Source organism: Zea mays, chromosome 6 (assembly GCF_902167145.1).
Source record: "Zea mays cultivar B73 chromosome 6, Zm-B73-REFERENCE-NAM-5.0, whole genome shotgun sequence".
Lineage (NCBI taxonomy): Eukaryota > Viridiplantae > Streptophyta > Magnoliopsida > Poales > Poaceae > Zea > Zea mays.
In genome coordinates, this window is record NC_050101.1 from 119,659,652 (window position 1) to 119,687,166 (window position 27,515).

The following is a 27,515-nucleotide window of genomic DNA, read 5'->3' on the forward strand; positions in this document are numbered from 1 at the left end:
AGTCATAGGCACAGGATGACATAATAACAAAGAAGCAAAACTGATAGTGAAAAAATAGCAATTTTTTCGCCGGAGCCTACGTTGTGTGCGTGGACGGAGCGAGGTCTATATCTTCGAAAGCATCATTCGACTCCCTGCATTCGTAGTCGAGATTAGTTTAGGGTTAGTTGCAGCCACTTAATGGGAGTGATCAAGGTCTAATTCGACCCTCGTCCCAACAATCACATTGGCTCTTTGAATTGATTCAACATATTTTTAATCTTTCTTCTCTCTTGACACCTTCAGAGAGAAGGACTTAAATCTATCATCATATTGTCATTGTTGTGTTACTTCTTAAAATCTCGACATATCCATAGTAGACTACAAAATAAACAAACATTTAATTACATGACCTATATATAGTTGAAAGTGAGCCAAATTTGTTTTACCTACATACAAATTATATATTTTTTCTTAAAAATATTATCATGTGATAAAAATATATTTATATAGTGACTTATTAAACATAGATGACGTTTTCATGGAACTCCTAAAACGTGGCCTAGCTATTTTCTCCTCTCTTTCTGAGATGTACTTCTCGGCTGCCGACAGAATCTCACGGCTGTTGTTTCTTTCTCGTATATTCGACCTGTTTAACTAGCAAGGAAGGCCTAGATCCACAGGGCTTGCGTGTAAGTGTAATCCCTTCGCATCGCTCTCTATTTAAGGGTTGGTTTGACAACCTCATTTTTTCAAAGGATTTTTATTTTCACAAGAGAAATTAGTTTATTTTTCTTTGTGAAAACGAGAATCCCTTGGTAAAATGGAGATCCTAAACTAGCCCTAACAGAAATTACATAATTTCAGCCAGAGGATACTCATGATTAAATGAAGTGACCGTTTTGGAATATGTTTATTTTCCTAGGGGATACTCTTTGAAGCATTATTAACTTTATTTAAGCCCCGAGCCCACATTATCAAAGTTTTAGGCTCCACCGGTAGCAAAAAAAAAAATCGCGACATGATGACCAGTACGCGCAACAACGACAGCATTGGCATGTATGGGTGAGTGGTGAGTGGTGACACACCTTTTGTTTTGTACCAATGTTTCGGCCTTCGATTTGATAGAGTGACTCTCGCACGGGCTGTCAGACTAAGGTTGTGCGCAACGCTGGCCCTGGCCATCCCCCTCCCCTTGCATGCCGGCTGTAGAAGGCACCCCACGGCCGCAGCGGTGTCCCTACAGCGCCCCCTACGTGTCGGCACCCTTTTCTCTCCTCCCAGATCTAGCGTATCACTGTTCATCACCCTAAACACTGTGCTGTGGGTCCACGAGTAATTGTTAGTAGATAAAAAATTGATAGTTGATATAGAAAATAATATTTTATAGTTGTAGTGGGGTATAGGGGTTGCGGGAGGTGAAAAAATAGGGAGGAAAATATGGGGAAAAGTGATATATGGGGAAAAATTTAGGGGTAACGGTTGGTTGCGGATTGCATAACTCACGCGGTGGAGACAAACGCAAACTTAACTCACGCGGTGGAGACAAACGCAAACGCGCACGCGCAGGCACACGCAGCCGCAAGCCCGGACCGGACTGGAACATGATCTGGAACAGAGCCTCCACAACCACGCGCTCGTGATGTGACATCGATGACACGGACGTGGCCCCGTGCAACGGGAGGGATCCGCGCCCTTTCAGCCGCAGGTGCGGTGTCCGTGTGCCGTGTGCGGTGTGCCGCGTCTCTCTGCCACACAAGTGTATTTATTAGCCCTTGACAACAGTCTTAAATTCAAGACTAATATAATTATTAGATCATGTTTGTTTCCTTACAGGATTATATAATCTAGCTATAGATTATATTTAAGCACTTAAATCTGTTTATAAATTATTATAATCTAGATATCTAGATTATATAATGCACCTAAAACAACCTATGTTGTTTATTTGCCTTTTAACTTATTTATTTAATTTGGATTATATTATAATTTTGAGAGTAAACAAACAGGCTCTTAGTCTTTGGATTAAAGTTTTAGGAACGTTCAAAGTTCTTTAATTCCGAGTTAACATCCATAATTTAGTTCGAAAACATATTCAATATAAAATGTTGTATCGAAAATAGATGTAATGAAAAGCTACGCAGATATGAGAATTTAGTTTTGGGTCCCACGCGAACCGACACATAAGATTTTGGGTTTGAGTTCCACGAAACATGAACGAGAGATTTCATACCAATTACTTTTTTAAAATCTCGCATACCATTTAGTCGTCTCGGCTGAACATAAAATTTCTATCGAAATTAATTGCCTTTTCTGACCAAGTAGCTACCTTTTTCCTCTCCTGGTGGATGCTGCTGGGAGATCATGCGCGGATCATGGATGGATGCTGGTGGTGTATCACGGCGGGTGGAACAGGAACAGCATACTATTTATGCAATAAGAAGAATATACATATTGCGGCCAAATGTCCTTTGCTCAAAATGGAGAAACCAACTGCAGCCATGAGTGGATTTGCCAAAAATGAGCTTTGTTTCTTGCGCATACCAGTTTTTGACTATAGACTTGAAACACCTGATGCTGCTTCAACTGGATTGATAAAGATGACTGGGGTAAGCTTGATGCTGCCTCAGTTCAAGCTGAATTGGCAAAATTGTCAATAGTTGAATGGGCTTGGGAAGCTTTGCAGCATGGGGAAGATTCTTTCCTAGTTGCTTTTCCATCAGAAGAAGATTCATAATTTAGTTCGAAAACATATTCCATATAAAATGTTGTATATAAAATAGATGTAATGAAAAGCTACACATATATGAGAATTTAGTTTGGGTCCCACGCGAACCAACACATAAGATTTTGGGTTTGAGTTCCACGAAACTTCAAACAGACTCACTTTTGATGGTTATTAGAGGTGTTCATATTCAAGTGCAAGCGTCGTCGGTCAATGCCGCCGGCCGGGGAAGTGAGGGCGAGGACGGGAGGCCAGGCAGGGCCGCAGGGGGCTGAGACACGGAGACATTGACAATTTGCCATTATGATTTGTGGGCTTCGCCAGTATGCCATCGGATCCACAAATCATAGACACAGATGGTCCCACCAGTCATAGACACGGGATAACATAATAATAGACAACCAAAATTGAGAGTGACAAAATCACAAATTTCTGGACAGACACGAGGCCAGCAGCTCAGCACAAAAGGGCTCGAGTGGTTAGTTGAGCACTTGAGCGGGCCGAACCTTTTCGTGGGCTCGCCATCACATATAGCAATTTGCTTTGCTGTTCGTGTTCCTATGCTTCTTGTTCCTCCTGCTAAATGATATTTAATATTATCTTTGTTTTTATTTATTTGACGCCGCACAGTCCAACTTTATACCAACGGTCTACATATAAAACCAAACGGAGAGAGTAGTATATTGCAACGGCTGTATGGCACAGGAGAGCCCACTGCCAAGCCACTCTCACTATAAAAAATAAATTTAAAATTAAAATAAACATTTACATAAAAAATAAATTTAAAATTAAAGTGGACATATGACCCATATACAAATATTAAACGGTAGATATTGTATTTTATCTTAGAAAAAAAACGAAAAAGGTATGTGTCTGCTTCTTTTTTATAGTTCGCTCGGACACTCATCCTCCTTCAGCTAGCGAGATAGTACTATTCGAAAGCGCTACGCTGCGTGCGGCTTCGTGTCGTGTTGGACTTAGGTATTTTCTCACTCTTATCTAAGAGGTAACAATCCAAGTCACCTGGCAACATACGATGACCGTGAAACCGTGGAAACTGATGATTTATAGGAGTAGAGAAGGATTACAATGGACCGGATTTGGGTCGGGTAGAGCAAAAAAACCGTCCGCGATCACACATGTGAAGTCTATCTAAATCCATCCACGATCACACCCGTGGGTGCAATTCCAAACCCGCATCTGAACCCGTCGGGTTTCGGTATCACCCATGAGTTTTTACTCAATGTACACTTTTAAACAACAATTTAGTTATAAGCAATTAAGTACTAACAATAATTAAGTTATATATATATATATATGGATTTTAAGCCTTCTCATGTTGAGCAGCAACAAAATATTTCATGAATCATTAGCCAAGTTACTTACTCAAAATAATTATTATCACATCTTAATAGTTTTTGCGCAAAATTAGAGAATGAACCAAATTTTGGTTCAGCGCGGGCCACCTGCATGTTGAAATAGAAATTCACACCCACACCCGCGAAAATTTGGATTATATACGGTGCACCCACGTGGCAAAATCTCCATCCATATTTACACATGTCCCGCCGGATTTTAGGTTTGCGATTAAATTGTATTCCCCACATGCTACTTCACTTTTCCTCTTTCAGCATGTTGGGCTACATCGTGCTTTTTTCCCTCTCACATCACACTTTGGCCTAAATAAGACCATATTCGTTTCTTCCTGATTCTACCCCAGAATCGTTCCAGCTAATCAAAACTTATGCAAATTACGTAAGCAATTCGGCTAGGAATCGTTCTAGACAACGATTCCAAAGGAATCGAACAAACCCTAAAACTTTTGAGTGACACGCTAACACAGTTTTTGCAAGCAAACGATGACGAGTCATCTTGATCACTGAATTGAAAATGACATACTTGTGTTGATTTGGATGATTGGCTACGACCAACTTGATTAAGAAAGGAAAATCTCGTATTGGCCTATATTCGATTGTTTACCATATTTTTAGCGTAAAATACAGTAAATAAAAAATATAGACTGTGTTGGCGTCTTTTTGGATCAAACACCGACAATCCCTAGATCCTGCTTGCGGGAAATGAGATCTTGAGGAATCTTTCTATGGGAGCTCGGACCGTCCATGGTAGGTCACCATACCGTCAGCGACTCCGCGTAGAGAGCTTCACTCTTCTCTGCGGACGTGTGGACCGTACGCGTGTAGACGACAGACCATCCACAAGGGCACAGTGGGCTTCATGAATCTAATGCAGAACCTAGATCTCACCTTCCAGGAGAAACCCCATCAGGGAGGAAAGATCCTAGGGTTGTCTTAGATCGATAGGCCACCCAGGACACCTCTAGACGACGTCGAGCCGAAGAAAGGTGAATATTGAGGTTGGGAAACTATGGGTAAGGCTAAATTACTCCTACTCCTAATATATAAGGTAAAGTTGGATTGACAAATCGGTTGTTGTGTGTTTCAATCAGTCGTACCCCTTTGTGTGTAGGGGATGTTTAGACTCGTTCCTAGAGGGTTTCCAATAGTTTTATCGCGTGATTTGTTAGGATAATCACACTAGGGATAAGGATTCTAGACTGAATTAATCTAATCACGGATCATCCAAGCTATCTCGTGGATTGTCTAGGGTGCGAACTCTCTGGGCCACATGGCGGAACCGTCTGGCTGTCTAGGTGCCAAATCTGGCGCTCAACACATACCCCATGCCTTTTAGTGGAGCTTAGCGAGCCAATAGAACATGGTACAATCTTTCTAGCCAATACAACTTGATGTGAGAACATTAGTATTCTAAGCATCTTGCATACACTAGGCTGCTTTAGAAAATGACCATTTAATGACTTAGATTACTTCTCACCTTGCAACGTCTCCAACATGTATGTATTACTAGAAATTATTTGTGTAACTCTGTAAGGCCCTTCCCAAGTTGTGGACCATTTGCCAAACTTCTGGTCCTACTCCTTAATGGAAAGATTGTCTTCCAGACCAGATCTTCGACCTAAAATGACTTAGCCTTTACCTTCTTATTGTAGGCTTTGGCAACTATAAGCTTGTCTTTCTCATCTCCTTCAGAGCCTTCATCCTCTTGTCAGTCACCTCATCAATATTATCCATCATTAAATCATGATAGTCACCGACAGATAGATCATTTTACCTACCAAACCTGATAGCATTTATGCTTATCTCTACAGGCAAAACAATTTTTGCCCATACACAAGCTCAAAAGAAGAAACCTTAGTATCAGACAAAAAATATGCTAATGCCTAGGATGATTAGATATTTTCTTCTTAATAAGGCAAATCAATGGCATATTACTTGATCGGCCTGACCATTGGTCTGAGCATAATATGGAGATGAATTGAGCAACTTAATCCTATATGATTTAGCAAAGAAGTCCCTAAATCTATAGTCAAAGTTTGGGGAATGCTGAATCTATGGATAATATGCCTAGTCACAAACTCAATTACCTCTTTGTGTGTCATATTCTTCAAGGAAACGACTTTGGTCCATTTGGTGAAATAGTTAGTAGCGACTAATACAAACTGATGCCCTGGAGATATGGTATTCATCTGGTCAAGGTCCGGTGCTCCATTTATCTCAGCTTTCTTTTGTTCCAAAAATTGGCCTCTCTACGTAACCGGATCTATGCACACTAGACCGAGGTCCGGCTCGCCAAGCCAACTGAGCCTAAAATAGTTTTCCCTGCGTAAATGGTCTAGTGAACACCCAAACTTGTCTGGTGCACTAATCCTATCAAATTATTACTCATATTTGTTGTTTTTACTAATGTCATAGAGGGTGAGGGTGAATAGGTGACACCTTAAAAATCACAACTTAAACACAAACTTGAATCACAAAATAAAAGTTAGTGCAAAACTAGATCCAAGAGAGCGAGCAGAAGGGGAGTTCTTTTCACTTAATTTCTTTCACAATATTGTGGAATTAACTTAGAACAATATTGCAAGTGAACATAAGAACTTGGAGTGAGGGTGGAGGAATATATCGGAAAAAATCAAACACACCAGACAAGGCAACTTTTCCTCTAGTTCGATCGAGCCTAAAATGTGTGTCTACTCCATGTTGTGGTGTCCCCACGGACAAGGGTTTCACTCAACCACTCTCAAGTGATCCAATGATCAACTTGAGTGCCACGGTTCTTCCTTATACTTTTCCCTTTGCCAGGATCTCCACAACTTGGAGTCTCTTGCAACCGTACATAATTTAATGAGAGTTACAACTCTAGAACAACATTAGGGAGAATAAGAACACACACAAGAGCAAAAGAACAACACTTCAAAGCTACAACACGAACACATAATAGCAGAATAGCACTATCTCTCTAGAATAGGTGTTCAGATCGGTTCAGTGTGTCTCACACATGAGTATGAGTGAAGTACTTGATCTTGGTATGCTTGGTGTACCGTGGAAGTCAAAATGGGGGCTATTTATGGCCCCAGGGGTCCATATGGTCGTTGGACCTTCCTCCAAAACCTGTTAGAAATTTGCTCTCAGGTGGCGCACTTGACCGGTCTGGTGCACCACCGGACCGAGAACAAGGATGGATACTCTAGGATCTTAACTGAGGCCTTCCAAGTCGGGCTAGCACCAGACTGGTCTAGTCTAGCACCAGACTACCACATGTCCGTTGCTTGTTGAAGTAGTCGTTGCATGCCAAAGAGCAATTGGAGCCAAGGTTCGGTGCACCACCAGACCCTCCACTATAAACGGTCCGATGGATTTTTATAATAAAGTTCCTGAGGCTGGCGAGTTCGTACGGAAGGGGGTTCGATGCTCCACCATACTGGTCCGGTGCACTAGGCCTTCAAAGCCTAAGTCTGGGCTCTCTGGGTACATGGTCTGGTACACTACCATACTTATCCGATCAGGCCCAAACTAGCCCAAGTTAAGCTCTTTTGAGCATAACTTCTTCACTTTGATTTGAGTGATCTTGGGAGCTTCCCTACGACTTATACAAATACTGTTAGAGCATAATCAATTGAACAAAGTCTAGGAAACTCACATATTTCTCAACTTTTCACCAAGAGTTCATTTTTGCCCAAACTAAGTCCAAAAGGCATTTTTATCTACAAAATGAGTTAGAGTACAAACACAAGTGCTAGAAACATTATAATAGCCATATGCAACATATATAAAGGTTCAAACCTCATAGTTTTAGCCTTCTATACAAATTTACATATCCTGGCTTCTTTTGAGCTTATTTGAACTTATAATCTTCAAATTGCATTCAAGCGAACCAGTACTCATACACTTGGCAAACAAGTTAGTCCGAAATATTGTGTTGGACATTCAATCACCAAAATAGGATGTAATGGTTAACTTGCCCATTTCCCTGTCAGTGCCCTAGAAGCCCAGAACTTATCTTCTCTGCGTGCCTGGTCTGGTGCACACCGGACCAATGTCTGGCGCGTCGTTGTGCACCAAACTAAGTACTTTTAGGATTTTCTTCTTTGTATAAGTTTGGTTGGCTTCTTGAGAATTTATATGACTAATACAAACATATCTAGAGTCTATCCAACTAGTCTAAGTCATAGTTCCTCGTCTTTTTTATCATCTCAACTCATTTTCTCAATCTAGCTCAAACTTAGCTCTAAAACACCAATTTTTGCATCTAAACTTTGCAACCTCTCTTAGGTGTACAAATATGTTTCTATGAGCATTTATAACTTATCCAAACACTTGAACTACTCATACTTCATCTTTTCCAAAATATGTCCCTTTTTTCTAAGTTTCGAGCTATTGCATTCACTTGATCTTTCCAATTCATGTTATGAACATGCAACCATTCACTTAGCAAACTAGTTAGTCCATGATGTTGTGTTGGTCATCAAACACCAAACTAACATAGAAATGGATTAAAGCACATTTCCCTTTCACATATGGATAAAGTGGCAACACTATTTTTTTGATATTGTTATTCTGCCTTTACTCTTTTTGCTTATAATGGTATATTCATATGGATGTGATGACACTAGTTATTTTTTCTTCGCTCATGTTCTCTCCTAATGTAATATATTCTCAACATGTCTTTTGTTATAGCTACCAATGAATCATACGTTAATTTGCTCTTTGTATGAATCTTAGGCCACTAGTTATTAATAGATGGAAGACATATAGTATGCTTTTGTGACTAATTCCACCTATATATCCTTGTTGAAAATGTCATTCATTTATCTAAGGCCAAAAGTTAATATTACCTATTAGCATGTTTATTCTATGAATGTATAATCATCTCTTTACATATTATATGTCACAAGACAATATTGTCACCAAATAGTCCTACATTAGGTTGTTGTTTTCATGTATATGAGACACTAGTCCCCTATATCTGATGGTTTGGGTATGTTACCATTAAATTAGTTTTCAATTTGCATTAAATTTAGTGTTTAGTGGTAAATTAAATACATGTGTTTTGAACACAAGTTGTGAAGTGGTGGCTTCCTATTGATGTTTTAGTGTTGGTTGTCAATTGGTATGCTCCAGTGTAGGTACCTACTTGGACTATTGTATCAAACCAAGCCTATATATATCTTGCATAAGGAAACTTATTAAGAACAATATATGTTTTTGACGATTCATTTATCCAATATAACTATTTACTGAGAGTGATTACAAGGATGGTACCAATGATTTTGAAGAGAGATTTCGATGCTTTTGAAGAAGAGGATTTGGTGTCCTCGTGAAGTGAAGGAAAACTCAACCGATCTCTGTGGCCGTTTAAGAGAGGAAAGGGGTTGAAAGAGACACATCCTTAGTGGACTTCTCAACAGGGACCTATGTTCTTCAGAGCAGAACCTTGGAAAACAAATCACTATGTTCATTGCATTGATCTTTACTTTGTGATTTGGTTCTTCCTCTCCCCTCTCTCTTGTTCTCTTTCTTGTATTTGATTTCATATCAAATTGAGTTGGCTCCCAAAGTAATTTCGCAATCGATTAAGCAACTCTTGCAAGAAGAACACTTCTCTCGCACTCTGATTGATTTTATACTCGTTCCTGGGGTTAAAGTTTGTGTTCAAGTTTGTAAATTTTAGGTTTCGCATATTCACCCCTCTCTAGGTGACTTTCAAGATGTACTACAAAAGAAGATAGGGCCCCACAATAAATAAAGTGACAATATCTATATGTCTATGTGTGTTGTGTGTTGGTTCTTTTGGCTATATATATAGATGCAAGTAGTGGTTGCACATGATATTGAAGGGGCCATGTTGTGGACTTGTTCTCAAATACTATGAATAAAGAACAAGGCAACACAGAAATTGTTAAACGTTAAAGTCCTTCGTCCTTCGAAGCATTATTTCCCTTAGGATATAATGAGTTCCGGATGAAGGTTATGAAGGACAAACCTTCATAAGTACAACAAACAACGAGAAAGGATTCACATAAAGTATGAGAAATAACATAAATATTTAAATATTATCATTAACTCATTTCTGTGAATTATTATTATTGAAAAGATAACAAATTACAAATGTACCTTCGGCTTGAAGGAAAGCAAAAGTACAAGCGTGACGCAAGAGCGAATGCCAAGTCATCGTGAACAGTACGGGAGTACTGTTCACCTATTTATAGACACGGGTCGCAGTCCATGTAAAATTACATCCAGACCCTTTGCTTTTGATAATAACTCTATAGTAATCTATCGAGGTCTAGATAGTCTTTTCCTCTTTAAGCCGGTTTCCTCTTTCCGCTATCATGCCGAAGCTCTTCTACAAACAGCTTCAGCTCTGTGCCATCCTCCATACCCCTTCTGTGCTTCTTCACGTTGTGGTTTTAACTCAAGTCCGAAGATACCTGTTCACACATTGTACTCCAGAAACATTGTTAAATTATACTTTTGAGGACCTTCGGAAGCCGAAGGCCCCCAACAGTAGCCCCTCGCAATATTAATTTGTTAGAATGATAAATTCAGATTGCGATATGGACGAAGGCCCCGAGCCGAAGGTCCGAAAAAACACCTTCCCTTTGCTAGAATAGCAACAACCACTTACAAGCGGGACCCTTCAGTTTTCAACGTACTCGGCATATAAATAGGAGCATATCGCGGATTCATTTGACACACTCCCTTGCAATCTGCTTTTGCTTGCCCAATTTTTAACCCTTGCGCACCAACACTTTCTTGGCTTTGAGTTTTTTTAAGCTTCGTATTCAAGAGTGGTTTTTCAGCACCTCCGAAGATGTCTGAAGATAAGAAAGCTGTTGCTGAAACAAAGCTGAGCCTTCTTGAGGAGAAGAATCTTGGCTTTCTTGAATCAATATCAAAGACAAATACAGAAAAGATTACAAGGGAAATTTTGGAAGGTTTGTCTGAAGATACTGGTGATAGTGACAGTTATGATGCATAAAGTGGGGGGAAGACTCGGAAGATCGACCCTGGCGGCCAAGCCACGCAGTTTTTGGAAAATCAACCATTAAGCAAAGCCATCTTGTTAATATGAGGGGTAGATATTTTTGGGATTTGTCTATTGTGAGGGCTGACGAAGGAGAGAAGACTTGTCCTACTCCCGAGGAAAATGAAGTTGTGATCTTCCGAAGCTTCTTCAAGGCTGGGCTTCGGTTCCCTCTAAGCAATTTCGTGGTTGAAGTTTTGAAGATATTTAAAATCTGCTTACATCAAATTACTCCTAAAGCAATCATAAGGATGGGAATTTTCATATGGGCCATGAAGAGCCAAGGTTTGGAGCCAAATGCAAAAAGTTTCTGCAATATGCATGAGCTATTATATGAGACGAAACCCTGGGATAAAGAACAATATCATAACAATTTTGGCTGCTATAGCTTCGGTGCTCGATCTGGGTCAAGTTGCCCCGTGCCAACATTTTGAAAGAGATGGCCTGGAGACTGGATGAGGGAATGGTTCTATGTGAAAAACGATTTGAAGGCATGAGAAGATATTAAAGATATCATCATGCGCCCTATCTGGCAGCGTTTCGGCCTTCGAAAACCGAAGGTGGATATGGATGAAGCAGCCGAAGAATGCCAGAGGGCCTTCGGCGTAGTTTGTTCTTTCATCGGGACAAGGGATTTGATCCAGGAACACATAGCCTACAGAGTGTGGCCACTTGTAGAAAAGTGGGAGATGCCAAAGGAGACCATCAGCAAACCTGACGAAGGTGGTCTAGTTAGGTTGAAATACACCTTCAGATACGAGGGTAAATTTATTGAACCAGACGATGATTGGTTGAAATGTATTGAAGCTACAAGCAATGAACTGCTTGGGCCATATTCGAAGGCGGAAGATACTGCACTATCTGCAGCCTTCGGAGGCCGGAAGAAGAAAATGCTCAACCGTGTTTTTGATGCTATTGGGTTCGTCTATCCTGACTACCGTTACCCAATACGAGGTCAAAAAAGAAAAAGTACGGCTTCTGGGAAGGAAGTTGCTTCGGCCGCTCCTAGTGAGCCAGCGCCGAAGAGAAAAAAGATGAAAGTTCTTACGCACCGGCCACGCTATATTGAGCCGGCCACAGTGCCTGAGTTTGTCAGTGAGACCTCTTCGGCCACTGAAGCTAAAGAGCCTACTCATCTGCAGAATATTGAAGAGCCGGCTGCAATGCCGGAGATGGAAAAAATGGAAGAACCAAGGGCTGAAGAGGCAAAGTCATCGAAAGTTTTAAGTCCTTCAGCAAGAGTTGAGGTGCCAAAGCCAATGCTGAAGGCACAGAAGGACCTTACAACAACCCCCAAGAGAAAGAGAATGGTTAACGTATTAGATGTGCTAGAAACAATAAAATCTTCAAGCTCTAGTACGAAGATAGCTGTCGAAGCTCCAAAGACACAAATTGAGGCCGAAGCTGCCAAAAGTCAAGTGGAAACCAAAACTAGGCTTTCAGAGCCTGCCAAGAGAAAAGAAACGGAAAAGGAATCTGTAGGAGAAATTTTATCTGGGAAAAACACCATCCCTATTCCTGAAGCATCTTCCGAAGCTCCTGAATATGTCTTACGTCATGCTTCGGGTAAAAATCTGACTGAAAAAGAAAAACGAGAAGCTCAGTTCTATGCGCAAAAATTGAAATATCCAAAAGGGGCGCTAATATTCAACGACAGCGGAGAAGAAGACTTCTTGTATTGTCTCCCTGACAGCAAGGAGATTGCTGTCTGTCGGGAGATGAGCAAGAGCTTCGGATTCCCGACATTAGAAGACGGGCTTTCGGTGTTGTCAAAAGACGAGCTGGCCGACAACTTAGCATATAATAGTTTAAAGGTGAGAAAATGAGATTTTTGTATTATTTTTTGAAGCCAAAATTTTTCATTTTCTTAAACTTATTGGCGCATTTTTTGCAGGGCCTTATACTTAGCAATGCCCTCAGGGCACAAAAAGATGCCGAAGATGAAGGGTATACCATATCCTTGAACAACCTTCGTTCCGAAGTAATTGAACTAAGGAACGAAGGTCTCGAAAACGATAAAATATTACATTCGTTGGTGAATAAAATAAAAGAAGACGAGGCTGCTTCCAAAGCTCAAGCTGAGGCCCAGAAGCGCGAAATTGAGGATCTTCGGAAACAGCTAGCCGAAGCTAAAGAAAAATGCACAGTTGCAGAAGCTAAACAAGAAATTAGTGAACAATGGGTAAATCATTTAGAGAAAAACGTTGAAGAACTTCGTGCATCCAAGGAAAGGTGTTATGAAAAGTCTATAGAGTGTGTTAAGAAAATAAAAACTAGCTTCGCCAGCGTTGGCGCGTATTCAAGCGAGGAAAATTTCGTAAAAGGTGACCCCGAGGGCCCAATTGAGTGGACCAGCCACGAAGCCGAAGCTTTTGAAGAAGTTTTGAATGGTCGCGGAGACATATGCGCCTTCTCGGGTGCTAGAGGGATTGCCACTATTTTGGAGAGAAGAGGCTGCGATCATGTGAAATCCTTGGCGCAAACTGAGGCCGCCTTATCTACTGAAGATATAAAAGATCCCTCGGCCGAAGCAAGCTTGGTTGGTGGAAAATTTTTCACCGACATCTGGGAAAATGGTGGCCGGGAGATGGCTCAAGAAATTATAAGGAAAAGTAAAAAAGGTATTCACGACGCTAGAAAAGTAGCAGAGGTCGCTGAGAAAAGTGCGGATCTCGAGAGGCGAATAGGTATTGACTACTAGTTTTTGACTTTATGTTGTAATTATATGATTTCGGACTTATTTATACTTTGTAACACAGCCGCACTATCTTCTCCCCCAAAGCCTGCCGAGCCATTGGCGGACCCCAACGCAAAGGGGGACGACGAAATTAGAAAATGGCCGAAGCTATTATGGATAAGGTTGTTGATCAATTATTAAACGAAGCTGCGGAAGTGGTCTTAAGAGAAGATTAGCTGCTATTGTAAAGACATTTAGAATGTAATATTTGCTGGACAAAGTGTGTAATATTTTCATAACCTTGAATGTAATATATAAGCTGCTTGTAACTCAATTCTTTACGATGCATGAAACTTTATGTACATACCGTTTTTGAGCCTTCAGCGAAAAAACACCTTCCCTTCTTTTCATGCTTCGTAAAGAATATCCATATTTCATAAAAACATCCAATCTTCGTAAAATCAGTAAGCAATAGATCTTTTTAGAGTTTGACAAAGGTATGCTTCTTCAATGATTATTTTGTGTCTTGGCACTGCTTCTTCAAAACAATCTCCGAAGAACAACATTGGACCCCCTTCTTGCGTCATTGATGCAATATGATGTATGATGTTATGTTATGTAAATGATGTGATGATGTGATGTTATGCAAAATGATATTTGCCGAAGATCAGCGCTTATTTTTCGCTGTAAGCCTCCCTTAGGAGCTTCTTCGCCTTCTATTTCGGCGGTATCAGCGTTTATTTTTCGCTGAAAGCTCTGCATTCCCTTTGGAACGACTTTTGAGCAGAAAACTTACGCTGCGCTCCCTTAAGAACGACTTTTTTGTATCTTCGGAGATACTTTTGTAATCACGAGCTCTTAAGACCGAGCTTCGGCAATTTTTCTGACTCCGTAAATCTATGGTTGTTACAAAAAATTGTAAATGAGAAAAAAACTTGAGCTTTAATGATTGTTCCTTATTTAAACGGAAAATGAAAACGAATGCAAGAACTGTTGCCAAGGTAGGATATCTTCTAGTAGATGTGCTTCGACTCTGGCACAGTACTGTTGACTGTGCGAGCTTCGGACTCCTCTCTGAAGTCTCGTTGCTGATGAGTGTGCTGGCTCCCTTCTGGCTGCTGGCCTCGTTGCATTGGTGGTGGAGGTGGAGGCTGTTGCCAAGACACCTGAGGTTGGCTTGCCGAAGCAACAGAAGCTGCAGGATGGTTACCCACATACTCTGGAATGTACGGTAAATGATATGAAGCAGTATGCATAACTTGCTTCGGCTGGCTCTGTTGGGCTGCAGCTTCCGCTATCTCTTTCTGTTTCTGGATGGTGACATGGCACATCCTGGTAGTATGGCCCTTGTCCTCACCGCAGAATAAGCAATAAATTTTCCTGGGCTGGTCCCCAAATCTTCCTCCGAAGCCCCTGGCGCCTCTGCCCCTTGGAGCTGGCGGCCGAAGATAGCTCTGTTGTTGCCCCGAAGCCTGAGAGGAGTATTGTGGCCGCTGTTGCTGGCTTCCTCTGTCATCATTTTGAGTGGAATGGATTGATCTCACATGTCTTGGGTGGATTCTCCCTCCGAAGCCCCTGGTCATTTCGGAGAACCTGTAAGCTTCCTCTCTTCTTTGATGAAAATCATTATCAGCGTGGATGTATTCATCCATCTTTTGGAGCAGCTTTTCCAGGGTCTGAGGGGGTTTCCTGGCGAAGTATTGGGCTGTAGGTCCTGGCCGAAGCCCCTTGATCATGGCCTCAATGACAATTTCATTGGGCACCGTTGGTGCCTGTGCCCTCAGACGCAAGAACCTTCGGACATACGCCTGAAGGTATTCTTCGTGATCCTGGGTGCACTGGAATAAAGCTTGAGCGGTGACCGGCTTCGTTTGAAACTGGTAATCAGCATGTCCTTCAACTTCTGCCATGACGTGATTGTTCCTGGCCGAAGAGAGGAGTACTAGGTTTGTGCAACATTCTTGACAGCCATGACGAAAGACTTCGCCATGACTGCAGTATTGCCACCATACGAAGATATGGTTGCTTCGTAGCTCATCAAAAACTGCTTCGGGTCTGAATGTCCGTCGTACATGGGAAGCTGGGGTGGCTTGTAAGACGAGGGCCAAGGTGTAGCCTGCAGTTCTGCTGACAGAGGAGAAGCATCGTCAAAGGCAAAATTTCCATGATGGAAATCCTCATACCAGTCATCCTCGTTGAAGAAGCCCTCTTGATGAAGCTCTTTGTGCTGAGGCCTTCGGTTCTGCTCATCTTGAGCTAGATGACGAACTTCTTCAGAAGCTTCATCTATCTGCCTTTGCAGATCAGCTAGCCGAGCCATCTTTTCCTTCTTCCTTTGTACTTGCTGATGGAGCATCTCCATAGTCCTGATCTCTTGGTCCAAGTCGTCCTCCTGGAGCGTTGGACTAGTGGCCTTCCTCTTCTGGCTTCGGGCCTCTCGAAGAGAAAGGGTCTCCTGGTTCGGGTCCAGCGGCTACAGAGCCGCAGCCCCTGTCGCTGAAGCTTTCTTTGGCGGCATGACGAAGGTCGATGCTTGCCGAAGGTGTTCGAAACTCGAAAAGTGGAAGTGAGTTCACCGGAGGTGGACGCCAATGTTGTGGACTTGTTCTCAAATACTATGAATTAAGAACAAGGCAACACAGGAATTGTTAAACGTTAAAGTCCTTCGTCCTTCAAAGCATTATTTCCCTTAGGATATAATGAGTTCCGGATGAAGGTTATGAAGGACAAACCTTCATAAGTACAACAAACAACGAGAAAGGATTCACATAAAGTATGAGAAATAACATAAATATTTCAATATTATCATTAACTCATTTCTGTGAATTATTATTATTGAAAAGATAACAAATTATAAATGTACCTTCGGCTTGAAGAAAAGCAAAAGTACAAGCGTGACGCAAGAGCGAATGCCAAGTCAGCGTGAACAGTACGGGAGTAATGTTCACCTATTTATAGACACGGGTCGCAGCCCATGTAAAATTACATCCAGGCCCTTTGCTTTTGATAATAACTCTATAGTAATCTATCGGGGTCTAGATAGTCTTTTCCTCTTTAAGTCGGTTTCCTCTTTCCGCTATCATGCCGAAGCTCTTCTACAAACAGCTTCGGCTCCGTGCCATCCTCCATACCCCTTCTGTGCTTCTTCACATTGTGGTTTTAACTCAAGTCCGAAGATACATGTTCACACATTGTACTCCAGAAACATTGTTAAATCATACTTTTGAGGACCTTCGGAAGCCGAAGGCCTCCAACAGGCCATATCTCAAACATGGTAGTATGAAACTTAGAACTTGAAAGTAGTGGCTGCATCCATAAGGAATGATACATGCTTCAAACTTAGAATTCGTTGGTGGCATCCATCTATTATTAATTGTAAATCTAGAACTATCATGCTATCTATTAATTATGCTAACTATATGTCTATGTGTGTGCTTTTGAAATGAATTATTTTGTCTATGTGTATGTTATTGGAATAGACCATGTTTTTTGAAATGAGCTTGTTAGGCTATGCCAGAAATGATCATTAGAGGTGGCTATGGTACAACAGTAAAAACTATTGCACTATCAAGCTTCATGTGCAATGCCCGCACAATCAAACTATCAAAAGTCATAAAAAAATTTCAACTCAATATATTAAAGTTTAAGTTATAATTTCCTATATTGAGAGAAATATCTACTCAATATGAAGAATTTAAAAATTTAGATTTTTCTGTTTTTTACATCTCTTGACATAAGATGATATATTGCTAGTGCAAATAATGAAGCACATCTACAATGTTTTTATGAATTTTCTTTTAAGATTTTTGGTATTGTGCTTGCACAGAAAGTTTGATTGCACAATAATTTTTATCGTGATACAGCAACCATCTTTGTAAAACTAATTTACATAGAGGTAGCTCTCGATTGCAGCCACCTTTGTGAATAGATTTATAGAGGTGGTTGGTATTTTCAGATGTCTTGATTTACTAGAGATGGCTGGACTTCTGTCTCAAAAGGATAGAGACGATTAGGACAGACAATCACGTCTATGGAGGCATCTCAACCGCTCCTACGGTTAGAAATCATACCGGCGATTATCAAATAAATATTTAAACAATAGTAACGAAAAAATGAATCTAATACCACCGACTACTTTTGGTATTCTTCTTCAACAAACAAAACAAAAAACATAAAAAATCGTAGCGCATCAGAGAGTGCACGTGCATCAGAGGTGATGGATCCTAATCATTTTGATGACAACTCCTGTATAATCGTTTTAAAAAAGATGCCAAATGCTTCTTTCCTCACGCACGTGCGGAGGACATACTTCGTTGTGCACACACTAGAAGCCAAAAAGATTCTAGACAAACTCAGATGTTGCCGCGGCGGAAGGAGTAAAAACTGAGATGTTACGGTTTTGGGTTTCGGGGATTTTCACGCTTTTGGGACTTAGCCATTTCTAACAGTCTCTGTATCTGAACTTCTATCTCACTTTCTATTTCAATATTCACAATATGTAAAATAGTATTTTACATGGCTAGGCCTAAGGAAACTTGTAGGGAGGATTGGCTATAGTAGTAGTCGAGACGGTGGCCGAGGACAAGGCAGTGAGGGCACTGCTCATTGGCGGTGGGAGGAGCTGGTTAGACGGTGCTAGACATCCGCGGGAGAAGAATGAGAGAAGCTTGGTATTACCGTGACGGTGGTGCCAGAGGCACTCACACAGGATCCGAAGGAGAAGCTTAGTTTAGATTGGTTGTGGTTGACGTTACCATAGAGGCAAAGTGTATATTATTAGACTATCTCCCACAGCTTACCTATCCATATACTCATATTCAAACTCTACTCTGCGAACATTAAAGGTGTAAAACAACGTTTTGGATGACCATACGAGTAAATTATTGGACACGGTTTTAAGCCAGACAAGGGTGAGAAGGCTATAGAGGAGCATTAGAAGAGGGTGAGAAGGCTACAGAGGAGCATTGGAGGAAGGAGATACGCTGGGGAGGACCGAGGATGCTTCCACACATAGGAAGGAGGTGACCTAGGGTAATGGTCGCCAGCGCACATAGGTCGTAGTAGAATATTTTAAAGCCAAATTAGAGAAACAATATAACCCTATAAATTTGTAACTAGTAGAGTTTTCTTAAGAATCTTTGACGTATTTAGGGCTAGTTTGGTAACTCTATTTTTTTTCAAAAATTCTCATATTTTTAAGAAAAAAATGAACAAATTTCAGTTAGAAAAATGGAGTTACCAAACTAGCCCTTAAAGTGTCTTTTCATCATTGTGGTTGGAGGTGCAAGTGGTGTTGATAATTATTCGATCTGAATCCTAATTATACGGATATGGCGGTTGAGTTATTATATCCATGCGGATATGGATAATCTGAATCTGATCTATGTGTGGATGCAGAGTATGATATGATATCACCAAAATCCGACGGATATGGAGTATCTGATATTTTACGCGGATTATCCGATGCTTAAAATAGGATAATATCAGATTATTTTGTCAAGTACTCAATAATGATTGATTATTGTACAAATAAAACTAAAATTTATATATGGTAGAATAGGAAATGAAACGCTATACACGACAGAAATCAATCGCCACCCCCAACCCAACAGGCAACAAGCCAACATAAATCAATCATCGATTAGTCGATCACACGATGTATAGTGTGTGACATGATGCTATTTATTATTTACATACTTAGTTATTTATTATAGCTATATTCAAGTTATGTTGTCAACTATTAAACTTTAATTTATGAATTATTGATCGCTATAAAAATAGATGTATACATGCATTATTCGACCTTTGAAATATGCTTCTGCCACGCTTTCGCTTCGACTCCGCACCATTTCCAACATCCTAAAATATCCATATCTATCCGCAACCACATAGTATCCGCTTCGATTCGAATCCAACGACAAAATTAGGAGTAAGATATAAAAAAGACATTATTCGCTTCGATCCGATCTATTTGCACTTCTACTTGTGGTGGACTGGTGGTTGATAAATTTGTAGCAAATTACGGGTAATGCCACTAGTGATGCCTTGGACTAGGCCCCTGTGGGTAGGGGTGGATATCGAGCCAGCTCGGCTCGGTTCGGCTCAACCGAGCTCGAGATGGCTCGTTAAGGAAACGAGCTGGCTCGGCTCGACTCGTTAAACAATCGAGCCAGAGAACCAGCTCAGCTCGGCTCGTTTGCGAGCTCGAGCTGGCTTGTTTAGCTCGCGAGCCACAAAAAAATAGTATACATGTATATATATACAACAATATAATCAATTGCTAGTTAATTTCATACTAATTTAACACAAGAAAAGACTAACAATAATCATAATTTTATATATCACATCATTTAAACCCTAAATTAACATAGTTCATCACTTATTAATTCATCAAATACAAGTATAGGCTTTGTTTTACAGATAAATGCTAGCTCATTTGAGCTAACGAGCTGGCTCGAGCTCATGTCGAGCTGGCTCGTTAACGAACCGACTGAGATGAGCTCGTGATATAATTGAAACGAGTCGAGCCGAGCCGAGCTGACCATGAGTCGAGCGAGCTCACGAGACACGAGTATTTTGTCCAGCCCTATCTGTCGGGTATGAGAGATGCTACCTTTCACGGTTCCACTCCCTTTAGGCCTAGTCGGATGATCCGAGTCGCCCATTGGAGATCGACGGTTAGACTCCAATCTCCCATTTCAGTTTCAGGAGGAAGGATGTCCTACACGTCATTGCAGCCAAACGCCAAAGCCGGTGCAGACCAACGACTGGGCACAAGTCAGAACTCAGAAGCGAGCGCGCGGCACGCTGCACGCGCGGCAGGGGCAGAGCCCCCAGCGACCCACCACTTCTCCCCGTGCGCGCGCGCGTGAGGCGCTGCTCTCTTTCTTTGCATGTGAAGGAGTGAGAATGAGAGAGTGGGGACAGCGTGGGAGAAGGGGAGCAATGCCGTTCGTGTCCGAGTGCGGGCGGCGGGGCGGCGGCAGTGGCAGCTCCAGCGGGTCGTCGTTGTCAGCGCGGCGGGGAAGTGATAGCAGGGCTGGGGTGCTGCAATGGGATGAGGTGGAGGAGATCGATGGAGAGGTGCAGAGCTCGTACAGGGGACCCTTCGACACAATGGACGCGCTCCAGGACGCGCTACCAAACAAAAGGTCAGCCCAATCCGCCAAAGCTCGCGCCTTTGTCAGTCTTGTTCCGGTGATTCGTAATCGCTCTGGATTTGATTTAGTATGGATTTTGAGGTGGATTGTGTTGGCCTTTACCACTTCTTGTGTCATACGGTGCAGTGCAGATAGAAGGGGTTATAACACTATAGAGTGTTATATGGATGGAATGATGTAGGTGTATTTTTTTTTTCATTCTGTAGTCTCCAGTGTGCGTGCCTGGAGGATATTGAGGGGTTTTGTTTGACTAGAACAGTGCAGTGAAATTTGTTTTGGTTGTGACATTTTGTGGCATTTTGGGTGTATCTGAATGAATCTGTGGAATTTCTCTGCTCTCTGGTGATCATCCGCGCAAAGTGGTGGAGGCACTCAGTATGGATCCTTTGGTGGCTGCAATGCGCATATCAGCATAAGCATTGTAGAGGAACTGCGACTCCTGATTGTCTTCAAAGTTTATTTCTTGATCGCTCTGGTTGGTGGGTGCTATGGTACAGAGGCTGGACAAAGACAGTAGTGGATTTAGTATGTTTGGCTGGCCGCTCAATTGCATCTGTCATATGGGGCCTCTTATGGAGTTTTTATTTCTTAGTATGCCTATGGGGTGCCATGGCAGTACCATAAAGATTTCAGACAATTTGTTGGGGAAGATCCATTGGAGTTTTGATTAGAGCTGGTCATGGTTCTTCCATGTAAATTATGAGTAACTTCTTATTTGAAATGTTATCATTTTCACTAAAGACTTGCTCTTGGGTCTTGGGTATGCCTTTTGCTTGTGACAGTTTAGTGCTATTGTAGGGTTCCTTGCAAATCTTCATAGGATCTTTGTATGATTATGTCATAGTTCATGTCAGCCTGAACAATGTGATTAAATATTTTCTGCAGACATACTTCAACCTTTGTGACATGTACAGCAGTTCACATATATGGTCAACCCAAAACACTGTTTTGCACTGTAGACTATATTGTTCATCACAGAGTGGAGTTTGAATATGGCTATGGGGATGGGTAAGCTGCTAGAGATAGCTTAGTAGTATAGGATAGATATGTCAAGAACCCAAAGGTCTTGAGTTGATGTTCAATTATGATGAAGTTGGTTAGGATTGCTTAAGGTTGATAGTAAAATGGATATTGAAGTTAAAAGGTTCTTGATACTTCACCACTAGCTGTTCCCAGCTAATTTTGAGACTAATAAGCAATAGTAACCTTTGGAATACTGCACACTCTTTTTAAACATTTGTCCAGGGGGTAATTATTTTTGGAAGTAGCAGTTTTTTTATTGATATGTTTGCACAATACATAGAATTATATATTCATATATAAGAAATTCATCATGTTATCTAACCTAGAATTTTTAGTTTTAAAATTACGGCCAAGCTTGTAGCTGATGGAATTTAATGTTCTTCACAGTAACAGAAAATTATGGCTGGTCTTTGGTTTCTGTTTGCTGTGTGCTTCCTGAATCTTTATTGAGCATTTTCATGTACATATGGTTTGATATGGTGCAGTCCTACCTACTACCTCCGTTCTCGAATATTTGTCGCTCGCTAATTTATTTTTAAACTAAAACGCGACAAATAAAAAAACGGAGGAAGTAGTTGTTTTGTCAGTGTTATCTCTGTAGATTGCATTAACCAGAGACACCTTCCACATGCCATAACAATGAGCTTCTTTGATCATTTTCAAGGATAACTGCAGCTTGCACGCTTTCTTTGCAGTTTTGCTTTTTAGTAGGCTGTTGTGTATATGACCATGTTAAGAGAAGTGCCATAGACAGTTTTGAAGTTTTTAGGGTTTAATAGGGTAAGATATTCACCACTCAGCGGTATCAGTGACCCTGTGGCCTCTTGAATTGATGTGCAAATAAGTGCCAAAAGTTGTAATAGTATACAAATGGTTACAAAGTGATTATAGTCTTTTTTCATGTTTTCCCAAGCGTGGTTAAACATAATCATTTTTATCTATCATGTATTTAATATCGTGGGCACATGATCAAAGGGGCATAACTCACATGCATTTGTTAGCTAGCTTTCAGAGTACAAATTATATAGGTTATTAAGTATTTAGATACTCGTCTTATTTCCTGTCGCTACTCGTGCACCTGCTATCTTTAAATATTTCGTTCTCACAAACTGACTGGAAATTGTTTGTCTCTGACAGTGCTAGATGCGGCTGCGTAATCATATACTCCCTCTGTCTCAAATTAAAAATTGTTTTATCTTTTTAATAGATTCATACAATAGTTAATGTATGTGTTCTATATATGTATCTAGATTCATTTTCATCCATATAAGTATAGATATAAAAATATAGAGCTAAAACGTCTACTATTTTAAAGGGAAATTTGGATCCATACCATTAAAAGATCACCACTTTGGATCCATACCATTACTATCTCACTTACATGTGGGTCCACATGAGTCAATGACATGTGGGGTCCATGGTATATATCTAAAGTTTGGATCTTTTAATGGTATAGATCCAATTGTTCCTATTTTAAAACGGTGGGAGTAATTTACTGCATATATACTTCTTCCTTTTATTATAACCGATGTTAATTCTTACATACAACAGGAAAGGAGCATCCAAATTCTACAATGGCAAAACGAATTCTGTGGCAGATGCTGCTCAACCGGCAAAAGGCACTGCTGATCCTGTGAACCCATCCCCTAAGAAGCGCAAGGGCTTCCTTTCATTCGGCTTCAGCTGGACCAAGTCTTGGAGCAGACGTGGTGCAACCAGCAGCTCAGAGAACTTCGGGAAGACGCTGTCTGCAGCCCTTACAGGCAGTGCTCAAGGCAACAGCAGGGGCGGTGTCCATGAGCACCAGGGCTGTCAAGACCCTGCTGCCCACTGCCTGCATCTGCACAGGAGGTCCAACATGCCTGGCGTCTCTGCTTCCCCGCCTGGACCTGGTGCCCTTCGGCCTCAGCTGATCTCAGTGCAGATGCAGTCGGTGTCTGTGGCTGGTGTGGAGGACGTGGCGGAGTCCACCGCCTCAGTTTCTCCCAGAGAGAAGCGCAGGAGGAGCTTGCAGTAGTGACAGTTTCGTCTGTCCAGTTCAGTTAGTTGCTCCACCCACTGGTGCCCGTTTTAAGAACGCGGAATCCAGTTGCCGGTGCTCCCAAATTCTCAGTGCAATGGATGCTTTATAATGCAAGGTTGAAGCTGCAATTGTGTATAGTGGTGCTATAGCTGCTAAGTTTCTTACCCTTATTATACATATATAAAATAATGGACTAATGATAGATATGCTGAACTTGGAAAAGTGATGCGTGATCTTATAATTAGAGTTGCGTTGCCTATTCTGATTACTTTATCCGATGTTATTCTGGGGTTGTGCTCCTGGCGGTTGATTCAATGGTACGCAGGAATTGCAGAGCTTAAGCTTGCTACATCCTCTTACTTAGGAAGCAACCTATTTAAGGTCGGTCTTGTTGGGTTATTCCTATCTTATATGTATTGAACGGCTTTATCTCAGTACCTATTAATGTGGGAAACTTTAAACCTGACTTAGGATGAGTGATGTATTAATAGTCTTATGTTAACTGGGCCTGACCCACGAAATAGGGGTGAGAGAGTAATTACACGGAGAGAACCACAAACCCTAAACGGGATTCTAAAACCCCCGCAGTCGTAACTCTATCCTATACAGATGTTGAGACTGGATCGAAAATCTAAGAATACACTCTACGATAACCCCTTGTGAAGATGTCGGCGGACTGCAGCGTGGTGGGGACGCTAAGAATCTAAACGTCACGACAGCGACACGCTCGCGGACGAAGTGCAGGTCGATCTCCACGTGCTTCGTGCGCTGATACTGCACGGGATTGGTGGAGATGTAGACCGCACTGACTTCACAGTAGACGAGGGTGGCGCACTGAAGGGGGATGTGGAGCTCGTGGAGCAGCTGGCGCAGCCAGGAGGCCTCTGCCACACCGTTGGCCACGGCGCGGTACTCGGCCTCTGTGTTGGAGCGGGAGACGACGGGCTACCGCTTGGTGGCCCAGGAGACAAGGTTGGCACCTAGGAACACGACATAACCGGATGTGGACCGACACGTGTCGGGGCAGCCAGCCCAGTCACCGTTGGTGTAGACGATGAGCTTAGGCGTCGGGGATGGTCGGAGGAGAAGTCCGTAGTCGAGAGAACCTCAGAGGTAGAGGAGGATCCGCTTTAGGGCGGTGCGGTGGGGCTCCTGTGGGGTGTGCATATGTAGGCACACCTGCTGGACGGCGTAGGCGATGTCGGGCCTATAGAAGGTAAGGTACTGGAACGCGCCGGTGAGGCTCTAGTAGGACGACGCGAACGGAGGAGGGGAGCGGGGAGACGTCCGAAAAAGTAGCAGTCATATTAGCGGCCAGGATCAGCCGGTCGACGGGGCGAAGAACGCCGGCGGTGCGCCGAGTCACCATCGGGTGCACGTGCCCGTGGTCGCGGTGAATGGCGACCAGGTGGTACACAGGCGGCTCGAAGCGAGCCACCGGGACGTCGGAGGCTGGGGGCATGGCTGGCTCACGTCGGTGATAGATGATGGCAGGGTCGGCAAAGCGAGCCGCGCTCGTCGATGGGCCCGATCAGTGGGCGTCGAGGGAGTGGCGCGCCCGCGGAGGTGGTAGACACGGGCGGGGTCGCTGAAGTGAGCCACGCTCATCGACGGGTTCGTGCATTGTGTGGGAGGGGTTGACAGGGCAGGCATGGTCGATGGGGCCACGCACGACGCAGGCATGGTCGATGGGGCCGCGCGAGGCACAACCAGGGTCGACGGGACCACATGTGGCACAGGTAGGGTCAACGAGGCCGCGCGAGGCGCCGCTAGGGTCGATGGGGCCGCATGTGGCGCGGGAAGAGGCGCGAGGAGGGGGTTGAAAGTCGCCTAGAGGGGGTGAATAGGCGTAATCTGAAATTTACAACTTTAAACACACACTACAAGCCGGGGTTAGCATTAGAACTAAAATCAAGTCCGGGAGAGAGGGGGAAAACAAATCAAATGAGAATCAAGCGAATGAACACGGTGATTTGTTTTACCGAGGTTCGGTTCCAAAGAACCTAGTCCCCGTTGAGGAGGTCACAAAGACCGAGTCTATTTCAACCCTTTCCTTCTCTCAAACGGTCACTTAGACCGAGTGAGCCTTCTTCCTTAATCTCACGGGTCGCTAAGACCCCGCAAGGACCACCATACACTTGGTGTCTCTTGCCTCGCTTACAAAGCACTTAAGAGTAAGAATGGGAAAAGAAGAAAGGCAATCCAAGCGGCAAGAACTCAAATGAACACAAAAATCTCTCTCTCGCAAGCCACTAAGTGTTTGGAGTGAATTTGGGACTCGGAGATGATTTGATCTTTTGTATTGTGTCTTGGAGTGAATGCTAGAGCTCTTGTATTGAATGTTATCTTCAGAAAACTTGGATGCTAGAAGTTGTGGTGGTTGGGGGGTATTTATAGCCCCCAACCAAGGTAGCCGTTGGGGAGGCTGCTGGCGATGGGCGCACCAGACAGTCCAGTGCGCCACCGGACAGTCTGGTGCGCCACCGGACAGGCACTGTTCAGTGTCTGGTGCGCCGCCACGTCACCCAACCGTTATGGTTCAGAGCCGAGTCTATCGTTGGGGCTTTGTCCTCTTGCGGCACCGGACAGTCTGGTGCCCTCTGACTTTGCGACTCTGACTTCTACCGCGCAATGTGCTGCACTATTCCCGCTTGTCAGAGTCAACCGTTGCGCGTAGGTAGCTGTTGCCCGCTGGCTCACCGGACAGTCCGGTGGCACACCGGACAGTCCGGTGAATTATAGCGGAGCGCGCCTGCGTTTTCCCGAGAGTGGCTGCTTCGGAGTTGTATGGGCATGGTGCACCGGACACTGTCCGGTGGCACACCGAACAGTCCGGTGCGCCAGTCCACAGCACACTCAAGTCTTTGCTCCGTTTCAAATTGAGTCCCTAACTTGAATCTTTTATTGGTTTGTGTTGAACCTTATGCACCTGTAATACATGAGTTCTAGAGCAAACTAGTTAGTCCATATGTTTGTGTTGAACATTCAACCACCAAAATAAATTGTAAGAAAAGGTTAACCCTATTTCCCTTTCAGGCGTCGAGGCCGCATGTGGTGCAGGCAGTGGCACAAGTTGTGGCGCTAGAGGTGGAGGGGGAACTAGATCGAACTCAAGGAGGGAGTCGAGATCGATGGGTGGGGAGGAGCCATTAAGGGGGAACACAACTTCGTCGAAGATGACGTCACGAGAGATGATGATGCAGTGTGAGGCGAGGTCAAGACAACGATACCCCTTGTGGTCAGGGGAGTTGCCAAGGAAGAGGCAGCGAGTGGAGCGAGCAGATAGCTTATGAGAAGCGGTGGCAGAAGTGTTAGAATAGCAGGCATAGCCAAACACACGAAGGTGGTCATTGGAGGGGGTTGTGTCGTACAACCCTAATTGGGGAGTAGGGTGGCTCACCGCCTTCGAGGGAAGATGGTTGAGGAGGTGTGTGGTTGTGTGCAGGGCCTCTGCCTAGTAGCTGGTGGGGAGAGACGCCTGTAAGAGAAGGCAGCAGATCATATTAGTGATGGTGCGCATCATGC

The 27,515-nt window shown here is 42.9% G+C and overlaps 1 protein-coding gene across 1 annotated transcript; it reads left to right on the forward strand.

Annotated features, from left to right (window-relative positions):
* Nucleotides 1–20,467: 20,467 nt before the first annotated feature.
* LOC100284914 (MTD1) lies at nucleotides 20,468–24,257 on the forward strand. Its single transcript, NM_001157809.3, has 2 exons — nucleotides 20,468–20,935; nucleotides 23,519–24,257. The coding sequence occupies exons 1-2, from the start codon at nucleotides 20,694–20,696 to the stop codon at nucleotides 23,982–23,984; spliced, it is 708 nt and encodes a 235-aa protein (NP_001151281.2). The 5' UTR covers nucleotides 20,468–20,693; the 3' UTR covers nucleotides 23,985–24,257.
* Nucleotides 24,258–27,515: the final 3,258 nt, after the last annotated feature.